The following is a 16,266-nucleotide window of genomic DNA, read 5'->3' as shown; positions in this document are numbered from 1 at the left end:
TGTGTCCATTCTGCTCTTCCTGTCTCTTGCCTTTTGCCCCAATTGCCCTTAGCCCCCTTCTTCTCTGCTTGTTTCTTTCTCTCTACCTCTGAGAAGACAGCTAGATTACAAGGCTTAAGATGCTATAGAGAAAGCAGATATGAACCAGGTTACTGAACAGGTCTGGCCTCAGAGTCAAGGTCTAGGCAGGGGTAGATCCAGGGCTAAGGTCCTGCATGGCCTGAAGCCAAGCAAAGAGGTGGGATAGAGCCAGAATGAAATGCAGTAGGAGAGCTGAGCTCTAGAAGATATTGTTCCTACAATGCATGCAGACACAAAGATATTTTGATTTTCTGGTACTAGTAAAATCTTCTAGTCTACAATAAAAATCACCAAAAATCTTTACCTGAGGTTCACATAACAAAAGAACTATGAGGATTGATAGAAATAAAAGCAACTGATCTGTATGTAAGTGATTTGAGAGTTTATCCACCAGCCACTGGGTGTCAGGGGGGCAGGTAGTGAGGAAGGACGTAGCTCAGCAGGCCTGACACAGGGAAAATGGAACGTGCAGGCCTTCTTGGGTTTTGTGTCCCAGTGTTCCTGGATTATACTGAATTGGGATTGCGGTGGCCTGAGGCATATTGTGTGTGTCTTTGTGGCTCTGGGCCTAGAATGTTTCTGTACTCCCTACAACATCTGACCAAGAAGGTAGATGTCTCTGTATTCATTTCTTAACCCAAGTATTCTTAAAATGGATAAATTCCAATATAACGGCAGCCCTGCTCTAGGGAAAGAAAGATTTTAAAGTAAGAAGCATATATATATATATATATACACACACATATATATGTAAAATAACCATATATAAACCTTAATTATAAAAGATTCGAGCCAAGCATAATTACAAAGATAAGCGCTTTCTTACCATCTTTCCAAAGCTCTGCCACAAATCTGTCTGATGACTGGTGCAAAAGGGTGGCCACGTTGTCATTCAGGGGGTCCATGTTCTTCATCAGCCACTCATCCGCCTTATAGTCCACCTATCCCACACCAAAGCCAGAAGTGGTGAAATGGAGAACACAAAACCAAACACAAAAACAGAAACACTTTAAGCCTCAACCAAAAACTTTCATACAACAGTCCAAAAAATGGGTTGTCTGAAAGACAGTATGTTTGTAATATATACTTGTATTTGTTTATAAACGTTTATCAGCACCTTTGTTACACCTTCATAAAAATGTAGCTAAATTTCAAACACAGCCATTTAAATTCAGTTATTCAACATAAGAGTTCTTACCTTCCCTGCATAATGTATAATGCAAAAATCAGCTTTGTCTTTTAGTTGTCGGGGTTTCTGAAACTTGGAGTGGGAACCTTGCTCTTGAACCAGCTTTTCAACAAAGGTTTTATCTGTGGCTTTAGGGAACCAGCATTCTTCATCCAAAAGGGCCAGTACACCAGGAGGGTTCGCCTGATAATGACAGGCAATAAGAATTCACAAGGTTTGCATGTCACTTTAACACTACTGAGTTTGGCACTTAACTTCCAAAACAATTAGTTTTATGAAGATCCATGGAAAACAAATTGCTAGGACGGAAGCAATTTGTTATGTCTAAGCCATAACAAGTTTATAATTCAAACACTGATATCTCAAACTGCTAAATAGGTACTAGCAAGAAAACAGAGGAGTAACTTACCTGAAACTTATAAATACTGTATGTAAATTACAAGTAAACAAATTTTAAGGAGATGGCTCCACAAAAACGTTAAATAAAAGAAGCCAGAAATGAAGTAGGACGTGGAGAGATGAAACTGAATGTTTATATTCAACGACTGGCTGGATAAATCATTGTAACACCTCAACCAACTAGAATGCTTCAGACATTTTATATGCTAATCAGTTTAAGTTTCTGTTTAAGTGGTGATTAAATAAAATGTATCACTTTTTGGTGAAATATTTTTTTAATTATTACTAAGTAGAGTATATGGAAGTTGATAAACTAAGTCATCAATTGCTTTATATATTTGTTTTAACAAACACTTGACAACCCATTTTATGTGATTCCATTATTACCTCATTGAAAAAAAGTGCTAGATGAATCCATAGAGAGAGGAAGTAGATTAGGGGTGGCTGGGGGTTGAGGGAAGAGAATGCGGAGTGACCGCTAATGGGTATGAGGTTTTATTCTGGGGTGATGAAAACGTGGCAGGATTAGGTAGTGGTGATGGCTGTACAACTTTGTGAATATACTAAAACAATCACTGAATTTAGTTTTAAAAGGGTGGATTCCACGGTTTGTGAATTATGTCCCAATTTTTAAAAACGCCTTAGAGCCCACCATTCTCTGGAGTGACTTCCTCTGTGGAGGTAAATGACACATGAAAGCTAAATAAAATATTTAAATAGTCATAGTCTATTTTCCAGTGCTTCTGGGTCATCATTTATTGCCACACCACAAATATGGCAAGTGTGTGATACAAAACTGAACTTGTACTAATTCTAGGGCACACTCATGAAATCAGCTTTTTGAATAAGACTCTAAGATCAGTTCTCTTCAACTCACAAAGCCTTCATAATTATTAGGAGTTGGCTATACACACAAATGCTGTTTTTACAAGTAGCTAGAGGCTACGGTTAAATAGAAATGAAACAGTATAATAGTGTGATCACAGAAAGGCATGGGTGATCTGAATGCCGGCAGGTGGAAGCTCAGAGAACCCTTCTGCAATGGGGACCCTTACCCCAGTGCTCCACCACCTGAAAGAACTGTCAGGGTTTCAGATCAGCTAAAAGATAGTAATCTGAAGCAATCGGGATTAGGTCACTTTAGAGGAGCTCAGAGAGTATCCCAAGCACACAAGAAGTATGAGAAATAAAGTTCCACATTAATGTCAATATAACAGAAACAACTTCCTTTTACCCTTTTACATTCTTAATCACTTTTTTGTGTGTGTGATGGAGCTCTGTTGCCAGGCTGGAGTGCAGTGGCATGATCTCAGCTCACTGCAACCTCTGCCTCTGGGTTCAAGTGATTTTCCTGCCTCAGCCTCCCGAATAGCTGGGACTACCGGTGCATGCCACCATACCCAGCTAATTTTTGCATTTTTAGTAGAGATGGGGTTTCACCATGTTGGCCAGGATGGTCTCGATCTCTTGACCTCATGACCCGCCTGCCTCGGCCTCCCAAAATGCTATGATTACAGGCGTGAGCCATCACACCTGGCCCATTCTTAACCACTTTTACAGAGAATTTTCATAAATTCTGATATAGTATCTCAAATAAAATTTATATTTTTTCTAAATGACTCAGTGACAGCATGATTATGAATACCATTATTGTGTCTCCTTTTTATTTTTTCCACTTCATTCTTCAATGTCAAGATCTCTCTTATCATTCCTTCTCTTAATTGGGTATTTCCAAGAGCTGTAAGCTTAGAAGCCTACGTTTCTGAATATTGGTCATGAGTTTTGCGAAAGCTTTTGAACTCAGAGGCTTGCCTGCTACCAGCCCACAATCTGGCGAGGCAGGGGCTGGGATTACGTGAGATGAGATAAGCCAGGCATGAGCCTGTCAGGCGCCACCACAAAGGATTTTTTTAATGGTACCTTCCTTCTAGAAAGTATTGTTTTCACTCTCCATTTTGAAAGGAACATCAATGGAATCATTATCCCATGTCATTCCACAGGCTATAGTTAAATTCCCCATCATCATAGACTCTTTGGGGTTTTAAAACGTTTTTATTTATTTATTTATTATTATTATTTTGAGACAGAGTCTCGCTCTTGTCCTCCAGGCTGGAGTGCAACGGCATGATCTTGGCTTACTGTAACCGCCACCTCCCAGCTTCAAGCAATTCTCCTGCCTCAGCCTCCTGAGTAGCTGGGACTACAAGTGCCCACCATCATGACTGGCTAATTTTTGTATTTTTAGTAGAGATGGGGTTTCAGCACGTTGGCCAGGCTGGTCTCAAACTCCTGACCTCAGGTGATCTGCCTGCCTTGGCCTCCCAAAGTGTTGGGATTATAGGCATGAGCCACCATGCCTGGACATGTTCTTATTTTTAAATTAGATTTTATACTTCTATAAATAAGTAGAATAATCCTCAAATTGAGGTAAAGAGTGAGTCAGCATTAAATCTTGAATTCCTTCCCTCCCCTTTCTGAGCCATCTCTCCTTTAAATTAGGACTATTTAGGCAGGGAATAAAGGGCCCACTCTAAAGGTTTAAGGAAGAGCCTAGAGGTACCAGTACAAAGAATACAGGAAGGAAAGAAGGAACGAGTTAACTAATTCTGCTCATTACCCATAAGTGTCTAGGCATAACTGGTTACTAGGAGTGTCGTGACTTCCCTGTTCCAATACTTTGTGAATACCCTGGCTGCTGTGGTTTGAATGTGTTCCCCAAAAGTTCACATATTGGAAACCTGGTTCCCAATGCAGCAGTGTTGACAGAAGACCTCTGGGAGGTAACTGGGTCATGGGGGCTCTTTCCTAGTAAATGAATTAATTCATTCATGGATTAATGTGTTGTTGAGGAGGTAGGTTAGTTATCATGAGAGTAGGTCTGTCACAAAAAGCCAGTTTGGCCATTTCTTATGAGCCCCCCTTGCCATGTGATGCCCTGTGCCACCTCAGGACTCCGCCGAGAGTCCCCACCACCAAAAATACCCTCATCCAATGCAGTCCCTAGACCCAGGACTTCCCAGCCTATGGCCTACAAGAAATAAATTTCTTTTCTTTATAAATTACTCAGTCTTAGGTATTCAGTTACAGTAACAGAAAACAGACTAAGACACTTGCCAAATAACTTCCCTAAAATACCACTTTCAATGTGCTGTTTACCTGCTAATTTCTGTCCACAAAATTCATCCCTGGAACACTCCCTGCACAGCATCCATACCTGTAATACCTTCCACAACACTGCCAGTCAACTTTGAGGCCTTTGCCTTTTACCAAATTCACAGAGTTCTACCCAGGAACCAATGAGCTCACTACTATGTTGTGTTCTGTTTTGTGGCTTCAAGATCAGGTTCTTGAGGACCAAGGCCATGCTATATACTATCTCATAGCCCCATGGCATGCCCAGTCTGCATTTCCAGTTCATAATTGAGGATTTAATAAATAATTTTTTTTTTTTTTTTTGAGACAGGGTCTCACTCTGTCACTTAGGCTGGAATGCAGTGGTGTGGCCATATCACTGTAGCCTCCAACTCCGGGCCTCAAAGCATCCTCCCACCTCAGCCTCCTGAGAAGCTGGTACTATAGGCACGTGACACCATGCCCGGCTAATTTTAAAACTTTCTTATAGAGCGTCTCACTATGTTGCCTAGGCTGGTCTCAAACTCTTGATCTTAAGTGATCCTCTCACCTCAGCTTTCCAAAGCACTGAGATTACAGGCATGAGCCACCATACCTGGCCCAAAAAGTTGCTATCTGGATTTTATTCTACCACAATAATATTTACACTTAAGGCCTGGAAAATAATTAAAAATGTAAATATCAAATCCTTTCTACTTCATCTATTTTTTTTTTTTTTGAAATAGGGTCTCGTTCTGTCACCTAGGCTGGAGTGCAGTGGCGTAATCTCAGCTCACTGCAACCTCTGTGTCCCGAGTTTAAGCGATTCTTGCCTCAGCCTCCCAAGTAGCTGGGGCTACAGACACAGGCCACCACATCTGGCTAATTTTTTGTATTTTTAGTAGAGATGGGATTTCACCATGTTGGCCAGGCTACTCTTAAACTCCTGACCTCAAGTGATCTACCCACCTCAGCCTCCCAAAGTGCTGGGATTACAGGCGCCTAGCCTTCTACCTCACCTATTTTTGATCGGAGTTAGTCATTAGGGTTGAAATGTTTAATTATTTTACCCCATCATTTTCACCTTTAGAGTGCAATTATTGTGTGAGAGTAAAAAAAAAAATTTTTAATGGTATATAAAGTATTTTGTCCTAGAGGATAAAGCAAAAGAAATGTAATTGAGTAACATTAAGAAGAACTAATGTGTGTAAGACTCATTTAAAGGTCACAAAACAATCAGATTTAAAAACACTCTAAAAACGTTTTAAAAATTAAGATAATTTTCCATTTGGAAGACTTTCAGCACCATTATTTCTATAAGACGTTGACCTAGCAAATTTTATGGGTTCTCGTCCATCCTAAAATAAAACTGCAGGTACATAATCATTTTGTTCTTAAAATGTAGGACTTCCAGTGTCATATGAACACAAATGAGCATCTCAAAAAACGATCATACAGTCCTTAACAGTACTAATGTGAAATACCCCCTTCCCTTATTTACATAAATACCCAAACAATTCTTTTAGGCAACAAAGTAGTGATGAAAGGTAATGAAATGTGTTCACGTGCTTGGGTATGCATAAGTTACTGGGAAGTCACGACAAGGATGCCACCTCTAGATGACCCTATAAGCTACAAAGAAGCAACTATCCTCACGACTATAGGTAATTTAAGATGTTTGCTCTAAATGTGCCTTGAAAGGTAAAATGATTTCTTATGTATTATAACAGCCAAATGAAAATTATCCACTGCTTTCCTTAAACTGAAATTTCTAATGTGCTGGAACTACATCTCTAATAGGGGTGAATGTCTTCTAGGTTCTTCCTCTTTCCAATTTGCCACTGCTCCTTCTGATTGTAGGTACTGTATCATCCACCATCTCTAGCCATGAGACCTCCAACACCTTCAAACATGAAGAACACAAGTGGCAACCAGAGACTGAGCAGCAAGAACCAAAATTGCTTCGAAGCCTGCTGTATCTCCTAGGGGATAACTCTGAGTTATTCAAATACACCTACTTAACTAGTGTTAGAGCTTTATCTACATTACAGATTCAGTGCTTAATCATGTTTTAGTCTTTCTTATATTTTGGCAGACAGCAAACTAAAATAAATGAAGCTGACACCTTGTTGAGCAAAAGCTAACAGATAAGAAGCACAGACCAGATTGTCAATACCTGTTTGAGATCACATGGAGTTGAGTTCCAAAAGTGATCGAGTTATACACTCAAAGCTCGAATGTGAATGAGTAATGAGTTCTATGTATTTTTAAGAACATTAAGCCACCAAGAAAAGAGTTTCTGATGCTTCCTAAGATTACCACTAAAAATACATCTGACAAGACTTCCCCGAGAACTAAAACCTCAAATTAAAAAAAAAATCTGGCAAAATAAAAACATCTTTGTACTTTAAAAGGCTAAACTTCAGTTATCTGCAAAATGGATTTACATGACATGTCTTGTTCTCAGCTAAATCAAGTGCCAGGTGGAGCTCACATCCTTTGAGAGGTCCACGCAAATGCCAGCACACAGGGCCATCTGCAGTCTGTGTGGGCTGGAGCCCACTATCCAGTATACCCGTGCAAGCAAGGACAGAAAGCAAGCTGTGAGAAGGGCTAAAGTAGGGTTTTAGTGGCATGCTGTTGCTATTAAATTCTGTAGGTATTTTATCAGAGTATCACCTTCCTAGAAAATTGAGATCAGAAAATGATTTCACCACTGAACAGACTGGATAATTTCGGTCTCAGGTTATGCCACTTAAGGTCACTGCTTGAATGGAAAATGGAAGACAGCGAGGAAGTGAGCACTCTTACAGGTCTCTCGATCAGGTCGATGCACGGCTGCAGATCCAGCCCGAAGTCGATGAAGTTCCACTCGATGCCTTCGCGCTGATATTCCTCTTGTTCCAGGATAAACATGGTGTGGTTGAACAGCTGCTGCAGCTTCTCGTTGGTGTAGTTGATGCAAAGTTGTTCAAAGGAGTTCAGCTACAAATGTGAAATCGTAATTTTCCAAACATGGGGAGGCAGAGGGAAAACGGGAATAATTAGTCATGTAGTTATATGACATTTTTTCATTAGGTACGAAGTACATGATTATTTATATCTAATGACAGCAACTAAACCAAGTGGGGTGGTCTCCCAATTCCTCTCTCACACACAGCTTTTTTGAAAAGGTAAAGAGAAAGAACATACTGTCTATGGCCACATTACTGAGCTGCAAAAATGAAAAGATAATAAACCTAGTATGCTAACTGAATGCTCTACAAGTAAAACAATTCAGTTTTTTGTTTTTTTTTTTTAATTGCATTTTAGGTTTTGGAGTACATGTGAAGAACATGCAAGATTGTTGCATAGGTACACACATGCCAGTGTGATTTGCTGCCTTCCTCCCCTTCACCTATATCTGGCATTTCTCCCCATGCTATCGCTCTCCACCTCCCACCACCCTGTCCCTCCCCCATTTCCCCCCAACAGACCCCAGTGTGTAGTGCTCCCCTCCCTGTGTCCATGTGTTCTCATTGTTCAACACCCGCCTATGAGTGAGAACATGTGGTATTTGATTTTCTGCTCTTGTGTCAGTTTGCTGAGAATGATGGTTTCCATGTCCATCCATGTCCCTACAAAGGACACGAACTCATCATTTTTGATGGCTGCATAATATTCCATGGTGTATATGTACCACATTTTCCCTGTCCAGTCTATCATCAATGGGCATTTGGGTTGGTTCCAGGTCTTTGCTATTGTAAACAGTGCTGCAATGAACATTCGTGTGCATGTGTCCTTATAGTAGAACGATTTATAATCCTTTGGATATATACCCAGTAATGGGATTGCTGGGTCAAATGGAATTTCTATTTCTAGTTCCTTAAGGAATCGTCACACTGTCTTCCACAATGGTTGAACTAATTTACACTCCCACCAACAGTGTAAGAGTGTTCCTATTTCTCTACAAATCTAGGCAAAACCATTCAGGACATAGGCGTAGGCAAGGACTTCATGACCAAAACACTAAAAGCATTGGCAACAAAAGCCAAAATAGGCAAATGGGACCTAATCAAACTCCACAGCTTCTGCACAGCAAAAGAAACAGTCATTAGAGTGAATCAGCAACCAACAGAATGGGAAAAAATGTTTGCAGTCTATCCATCTGACAAAGGGCTGATATCCAGAATTTACAAAGAACTAAAACAGATTTACAAGAAAAAAACAAACAAGCCCATTCAAAAGTGGGCAAAGGATATGAACAGACACTTTGCAAAAGAAGACATACATGAGGCCAACAAACATATGAAAAAATGCTCATCATCACTGGTCATTAGAGAAATGCAAATCAAAACTACATTGAGATACCATCTCATGCCAGTTAGAATGGTGATCATTTTTTTTTTTTTGAGATGGAGTCTGTCGCCCAAGCTAGAGGGCAGTGGCACAATCTCAGCTCACTGCAACCTCCACCTCCGGGTTCCAGTGATTCTCCTGACTCAGCCTCCTGAGTAGCTGGGATTACAGGTATACACCACCATGCCAGGCTAATTTTTGTATTTTTAGTAAAGACAGAATTTCATCATGTTGGCCAGAATGGTCTCGAACTCCTGACCTCAGGTGATCCACCTGCCTCAGCCTCCCAAAGTGCTAGGATTACAAGCACGAGCCACTGCACCCGGCCAACAATTCGGTTCTTATTAGTGAATAGTTAAGGACCAGAAATAAATAAATGAGGCACTGAGTAAGAAAAAGAAGAAAAACAGAAGCTCGGAAAAGCCAGAGGCAAAGGGAGGCAAGTGGGGTAGTCGGCATGCGTCTGAGCTGGGATGAATGCATCTGATTGGGTCCCACTCTACTGTTACTCAGGCTGTGGGCTCCAAGGTAAGGCAGGAAAAGAATCATCTTTACTGCATGGAATTGTTGTTGAGAGCTCAGCTGGTCCTGGGACACAGAATGTGCTTATTATGAGGCTCTGCATTGCTTCTCTAAGCATTCCCTTCCCTTATCAAATGTTTGACCTTTGCAATATCAAAAGTGATACTGCACTGCTCTCACAAAGTGAATTCGGGCATTTTTTCGTATGTTCTTGTTATTTCTGTTCCTTTTCTCTGAACTCTGACCATTTTTCAATAGAAAAGTTGATTGGGTGAATGGATAGAAGGGTGAATTAGCAGATATAATTTTCTTAATCATCCTATACACTAGAAGTGCCCAACCTCTTTCCTGCTTCTATACTGTTCACATAAGCAGCGTGTGCCCATAAATAAACTCTTTCATTATAAAAAGTGATTTTCAATTAAAGAGGATTTCATCCATCTCCAAGGAGTTAATTTATAGTCCGAAAAAGCCCCTCCAATCTTTTCCATTCTCCAGGAGCTGTTATATTCACTATTTCAGAATGAGGTCATACAAAGAGGGCAGAGGCAGTGCTTGCCTTGCTCAATACTGTATTTCTAGCACACAGGACAGCTTCATATTTACAGACTGCTGGATTCTGCTTATTCATGTTCATGTAGATGAACTTTGCTTTGTGTCAGGATGATGACATCCTATTGCTCTATTTAGACTGGGGTGTGACAAAGAATGGTATTTTAAAAAATGAATTTCTACTTGTCTTCCATATTTAAACTACCAATTGTAATTTTAATTGATTTTTAAATCAATAATGCATGGTATAAAATTCAGAGTGTACAAACAACTGCACCAGTCAGTTTCACGTCACTGAAACTTATTTGTTCTCCCTATAATCAACCAGTATCTCCTATGTTTGTGATCCTTCCAGAAATATTCTATGCACTCAGAAATGTGTGTATATGACCTTGACTTTTTTTAACTTAATAACGTATCTTGTTAAGTTGTAGGATCTTTCCTTAGTGTATGAAGCCATCCCATTCTTTATAATGGATGTGTAGTATTTCACTGTATGGAGCTATCATAATAATTTGAACCAATTTCCTAAAGGTGGACATTCAGGCTTTTTCTTTTCTTTTCTCATGACAAATAATGCTCACTGAACAACTTAGCATTTTTACCATCTACATAAATGAACAATTTCCCCATCGAGAACAGGGTATGTCTCTTCACTTGTTCAAGTCCTCTTTTCTTTTTTGCAGCAGCACTGTAAAGTTGCCTTCATTTAAATCTTGCCCATTTCTTTTATACTTTATTTTTAGGTGTTTTTTGTCTGTTTTTGTTGCAGTTGGAAATGAGGGTCTTTTCTTTCATCAAGTCTTCTGATTATTTAAATAGAGGAAACAACATAACAATTTTTTTAATGTAATTTGTACCCAGCCACTTTTCATGAGTTCTCAATTTATTTACAAATCAATATACATTAAAGCAATCTCTTAGAGTGGCAGTGGCAGTTGAGTGGATGTAACCACTTACCCTTGCAATGGTTCAGTATTTATGAGGACAGACTTACAATTTTAAAGCAGTTCATTTTAAAATAAGATGATTCAACACTTGATAGTGGCTAAAGTAACACATGGATGATCACAAAAAGCATTTAATATTTGTGCCTTACTATATTTACACAGTTTACATCTATATTTATGCAAATAAAAATATAAATTTTTAGATGGCCAATATGAACTTCCCTGCAAAACTGTAGCAGTTGTGTGACCATGAACCTTTTCTGCATTGATGGTGAGTAAGTGTGTGGACAGATCTAGTCAGATCAACAGTGAAATCTATTGCTAAACCCTTGTTATATCTGCAGTACACAGATCACTGCCTGTCTACGAGCCTCCCTCTCACTTTGGTCCTCTCTTGATTCCCAAGTCAAGCCCCCATCATCTTGCTCCTATTCTACTACAAAGGTCCCCTTGACGGCTTCAACTTGGCCCCACACTCCACTCCACGTCTTCAACTCCTCTCTCCCTCTGGTCAGCTATATCCAGTCACATTGGTTTTCCAGCAGCTTTGAACATTTGATAAGTTCTATCCCATACAGGCCCACGGGAATTATTCTCATTATGCCAGGAAACTGACCAAGGCTGGCAGCTTCTCATCCTCCAAGTAAGCCTAACTGTTATGGCTGCAGAGGCACCTTCCCTGAACAGCTATCTCAGGCTGGCCTCCCCAGTTATTTCTATCACAGCACCCTTTCACTGCATTCTCACAGACCTGTGGATTCAGTGGTTATCTGCCATTTACTGTTTGACTTTACTAGAACAGCAGGGACTATATCCCTGGTGCCTGGTACATACCAGGCACATGGTGAGCCTTAATATTTGTTAAAAGAATAAACAAAAAGAAGGAAGAGCAAGAGGGAGAGGGGAAAGAATACCTCAAAAATTTCAAATCCAGCAATATCCAGGATTCCAATGAAAGATGCTCCCTGACGTTTGGTCCTATCCAGAGCTTTATTGATACGGTGAACTAGCCAGCGGAAGAGACGCTCATAGGTAGCTTTTGCCAATGCTTCCACTGCAAAATCTGCCTGTAATTAGATCACAAAAACCTTTTATTCTGGAAGCAATCTCATAAAAGCATTAATAGCTGTTTTATGGAATTTAATGTTATACAGCACTCAAAAAACCCAAGATGGCATTTACTACTTAATCATGTCTCAATTTTACACATCAATAGAAGGTAATATTAGTACAATTAAATGAAGACTGGGAATAATGAATTTGGGGGACGGGTAAAGACACCCAGTAAAAATAAGCTCCTCCCCATGAGCCTGGGTTCTGGACAGCACTATCCACCTTGATTCAGCTCAGTTAGCTGGCACCTTTTCTCTGCTGCACCACCCAGCACAGGAACAAGGTAGTGGGGGCCCTTCTGCTGGTCTGGTTCCCAAAGTATGCAGATTTTTCTACTGGATTATCTATCTACCTGGGGAAAACTGGAGATTATAATTTGACATTTCCTTTTTTAAAAAATATCACCTTTAAAAACATTTTGTTTTGAGACACAGTCTGGCTCTGTTGCCCAGGCTGGAGTGCCGTGGCACAATGTTGGTTCACTGCAAACTCCGTCTCCCGGGTTCAAGCAGTTCTCCTGTTTTAGCCTCCTGAGTAGCTGGGACTACAGGCGCCTGCCACCATGCCCGGCTAATTTGTGTATTTTTAGTAGAGAGAGGGTTTCACCATGTTGGTCAGGGTGGTCTTGAACTATTGACTTCAAGTGATCCACCCACCTTGGCCTCCCAAAGTGCTGGGATTACAGGCATGAGCTACTGCGCCCTGACCCTTTAAAAAATTTTTGAAAACAAAAAAGTAAATATACTAAAAAAAATTCAATTAGTACCTAAAATCACCCATGTAAGATAGTTTTTATGGATTCAGTTTGTTACATGTCAATCAGAAGGCCAAATGACCGTGGCTTATTATTTAAACAAATCAGTAATAAGAATGAACATTCAACCTACTTGTTCTTTGGTCTGGGCTTTTTGCACATAGTCTCGGCCGACCTTGATCCGGGGAGTCAGGATGGCCCGAGTAAACTCCATCACATTCATCCCAAGAAGATGGCAGAGTTTCTGTGCAACTGAAGTGTAAAAAGTCTCCTAAATATTATATTTTTTACTTATAATCTAGTCATGATATATTCAATAAACACTTGAAAAACCTTAGTAATAATAAAATTGTATTAAGAAATAAATAAAAATCTTAAAATCAGGCAAGTTTTAGGTCTGATGAAAAATACCTTCCATCCTTTTAAATTAAGACACACTCATTTTTAGGCCACAGGAGAGGGCTAGTCAGCATTTGACTGCCTTGCCTATTTATTCATTTTTTTAGAGGCAGGTTCTCACTATGTTGGCCAGGCTGGAGTGCAGTGGCTATTCACAGGTGTGATCTCACTATTGATCAGCACGGGAGTTTTGACCTGCTCCATTTTCAACTTGGGCTATTCATTTCTCTTTAGCTAACTTAGTGGGCCCTACTGCTGGGACGTTACCATACTGACACTGAACGTAGTATAGACAACTGATAGGCATAGCACATGACAGCTTAGTATTCCTGCGCTCAAGCCATCCTCCTGCTTCAGCCTCCCAAGTAGCTGGGACTACATAGCTACCATGTCCAGCCTCCTTGCCTTTGTAAGAGGGACCTGATCCTCTTCTACTTATGTGTCATTTAAAAATTTCAAAGCCAAGCTATACTAATATATGCTTTACTCTACATTTTAGATGGCTCCATTTTAAGTCTATTTAATCATGTAAAAGTCATACAGAGGACGGAGGAAAGAGGCCCAACTGCCGGTCAAACTACTTTGATTGAATGATACACAAATGGTCTTGGAAGTCATCAGTCCTAAGATGAGGTGCCACAGCTTGGTCAGGAAATGGTGACCAAGAAGCAGCAGGAGGGGCAGGTCCCTTAGAAGAGCCACACAGAATTAAATTGTTATCAAGCCTCAAATTGGTTACAAAAAAGGATTATTTCAAGGGCAGATAACGTGACTTTATGTCAGCCTTCACTGGCCACAGTGGATTGTGGATGCCTCCATGAGGCAAGATAACTAACTTACTGGAGTAATCGAGCAGTCGAGGCAATATAGAGATTCCTCACTTTTCTTTTTGTCTCCAGACCATCTGATATATATATTTAAGTATACAATTTAAATATTAAAACATATTATTAAAATATTAAATATATTGTTTATATATATATTTTTTTGATTCACAAACTTTTGTTCCTGACCAACGCAAATTTAAAACCATTTTCAACATTTTAAAATGGGAACATTTCCTCTTAAAATCTAGATTTCCATTTTTCTTTGAAAAGTCACTTACTTTTGGCAAAAGTAAGTGACTTTTCAAAGAAAAGTCACTTGGGCCTGTATTCCTGACACTGGCTGGAACTCAAGCAGCTACAGCTCCCTCTCAGGTAAACATGTGGCCTCCTGCGGCTGAGTTCTCCTCCCTCAATTCCCAAGGACTCCTCTATACTAAGGCAGAGACCATGGCCATTTTTCATCCTACGCTCTGTCCCTTGCCCTCATTTATAGAATCAGGGGGACCCTCGTATAAGTACACGAGGTTGTCACTCTACTCGAGAGTCCCTTGGGAAACACTTCAGAGGTGCTTTTATGCTTGCTTTGTAACACATTCTTGGAGTGCACAACAAGCCATCGAAATAGAAATAAAGTGAGTATTCATTCAGTTTACCTGTATTTTCTGGCATGGAAGCTTGATCAGTATTTCTCTCCTTTTTGAAGGAAATATTTCCAAACTGTAGCACTGAAGATACTACTTTAAGCATTGCTTCATATTGATAAAAAGAAAAAAAATTAATATTGCCTCAAAATATAACAGAGAGATACTTTAATTTATTTGATGCTAAAAATTAGCTATACAAAACTCTTCAGTAAGATATGTCTTTTCAGGATTTCATACAATTCATGAGTTTCCCAATCATTTTCTAGTTTAGGTGATTGACCCCAAATTTCTAAGTCTTAGGAAAGTGAGTATCAGGATCTTAGAGAAATCACACATACACAGAATTTCTTCATGAGAGAAGCCCATTATACGCATTGCTTCCATAGTCTCCTGGAAGTTATCTTTGTCTTGCTGTCCCGGAATAGGGATATAGCCATTGGAGAGAAACCTGTAGTTATTAAATCCTTCAAGGAGCAAATCGGCTAAAAGGAAATACAATGGAATAAAATTTAATAAATATTCATAAAGACAACTAAGCCATACCTGCATTCAACCTGTGCCAATGTCACAGGAGAACAGAGGTCACCATGCAACCCATTGCCAGCAAAATGTTTTTTTTTAAATATATTCATGTAAATACACAAACACACATTTTTCCATTATCTGTACCAATGAAGGAAAAAGATGTTAATAGCACAAAAACCTTAACAGGAGTTTTTGGGATGACAGTTTGTACAATATTCTATTTGAAATCGGTATCTGGGAAATGATGTCAATTTTCCAGATTTCAAGACTTTATGGTTTTCAGATTTAAATATTTGAGCCCTCTTTTTTGAAGAAAAGCTTTTAAATCCATATTCTATATTCTTATCTTAGCAAGTAGTTTGCAGCAAACACTATAAAGTTAATCTGAAAACTATCACAGACATAAGCTAGAGATATAGATGATGTGGACCAAGCAAGTCCCAAACCCAGCAAAGGCCCTGAAACACTTTGTCCAAGCCAGTTTGCTTGGTGGTTAACTTGCCTTTAGAGTGATGATGTGATGTGACGCAGCAGACTATTATAACAGGTACCCCAATGACTACTTGTACTGTAGGGGCCATGAATTAAAGAGAACTTACTCTATTGATAAATGCATTCTTGAGAGCCAGAGAATATTTCTCAGGAGTGCTCAAAATAGCAGGGCTATGTATCCTTATAACAGATGTGCAAATGTGCTACCAACTTTCTTTGTGACTGGCTCTTGCTCTACTGCAGAGAAGTTCTACAGGTCATCCCATCCCGTAATTCCTGTCTACATCATTTAATTTCTAAGGGTACTGCCTGCTGCTTTCTTTTCCTATTTCTTTCAAGACTTTGATTATCTAAAAGAATTTATTCCTAT

General features: G+C 39.6%; 1 protein-coding gene across 9 annotated transcripts in view; it reads right to left on the bottom strand.

Annotated features, from left to right (window-relative positions):
- Positions 1 to 16,266, bottom strand: part of MYH10 (myosin heavy chain 10) — a 152,606-nt gene that overhangs the window by 58,904 nt on the left and 77,436 nt on the right. For all 9 annotated transcript variants that reach the window (XM_017531469.2, XM_017531468.2, XM_017531473.2 and 6 more), the window contains 7 exons: positions 15,218 to 15,361; positions 14,889 to 14,984; positions 13,143 to 13,261; positions 12,057 to 12,209; positions 7,592 to 7,765; positions 1,280 to 1,453; positions 908 to 1,022 (listed from right to left, as the gene is read on the bottom strand). In XM_017531469.2, coding sequence (XP_017386958.1) covers positions 908 to 1,022; positions 1,280 to 1,453; positions 7,592 to 7,765; positions 12,057 to 12,209; positions 13,143 to 13,261; positions 14,889 to 14,984; positions 15,218 to 15,361 — 975 coding nt within the window. The remainder of the gene's footprint in view (positions 1 to 907; positions 1,023 to 1,279; positions 1,454 to 7,591; positions 7,766 to 12,056; positions 12,210 to 13,142; positions 13,262 to 14,888; positions 14,985 to 15,217; positions 15,362 to 16,266) is intronic.

Source organism: Cebus imitator, unplaced genomic scaffold, assembly GCF_001604975.1.
Source record: "Cebus imitator isolate Cc_AM_T3 unplaced genomic scaffold, Cebus_imitator-1.0 Scaffold72, whole genome shotgun sequence".
NCBI lineage: Eukaryota > Metazoa > Chordata > Mammalia > Primates > Cebidae > Cebus > Cebus imitator.
Note: the sequence above shows the minus strand (reverse complement) of the source record. Positions and strands in the feature narration are given on the sequence as shown.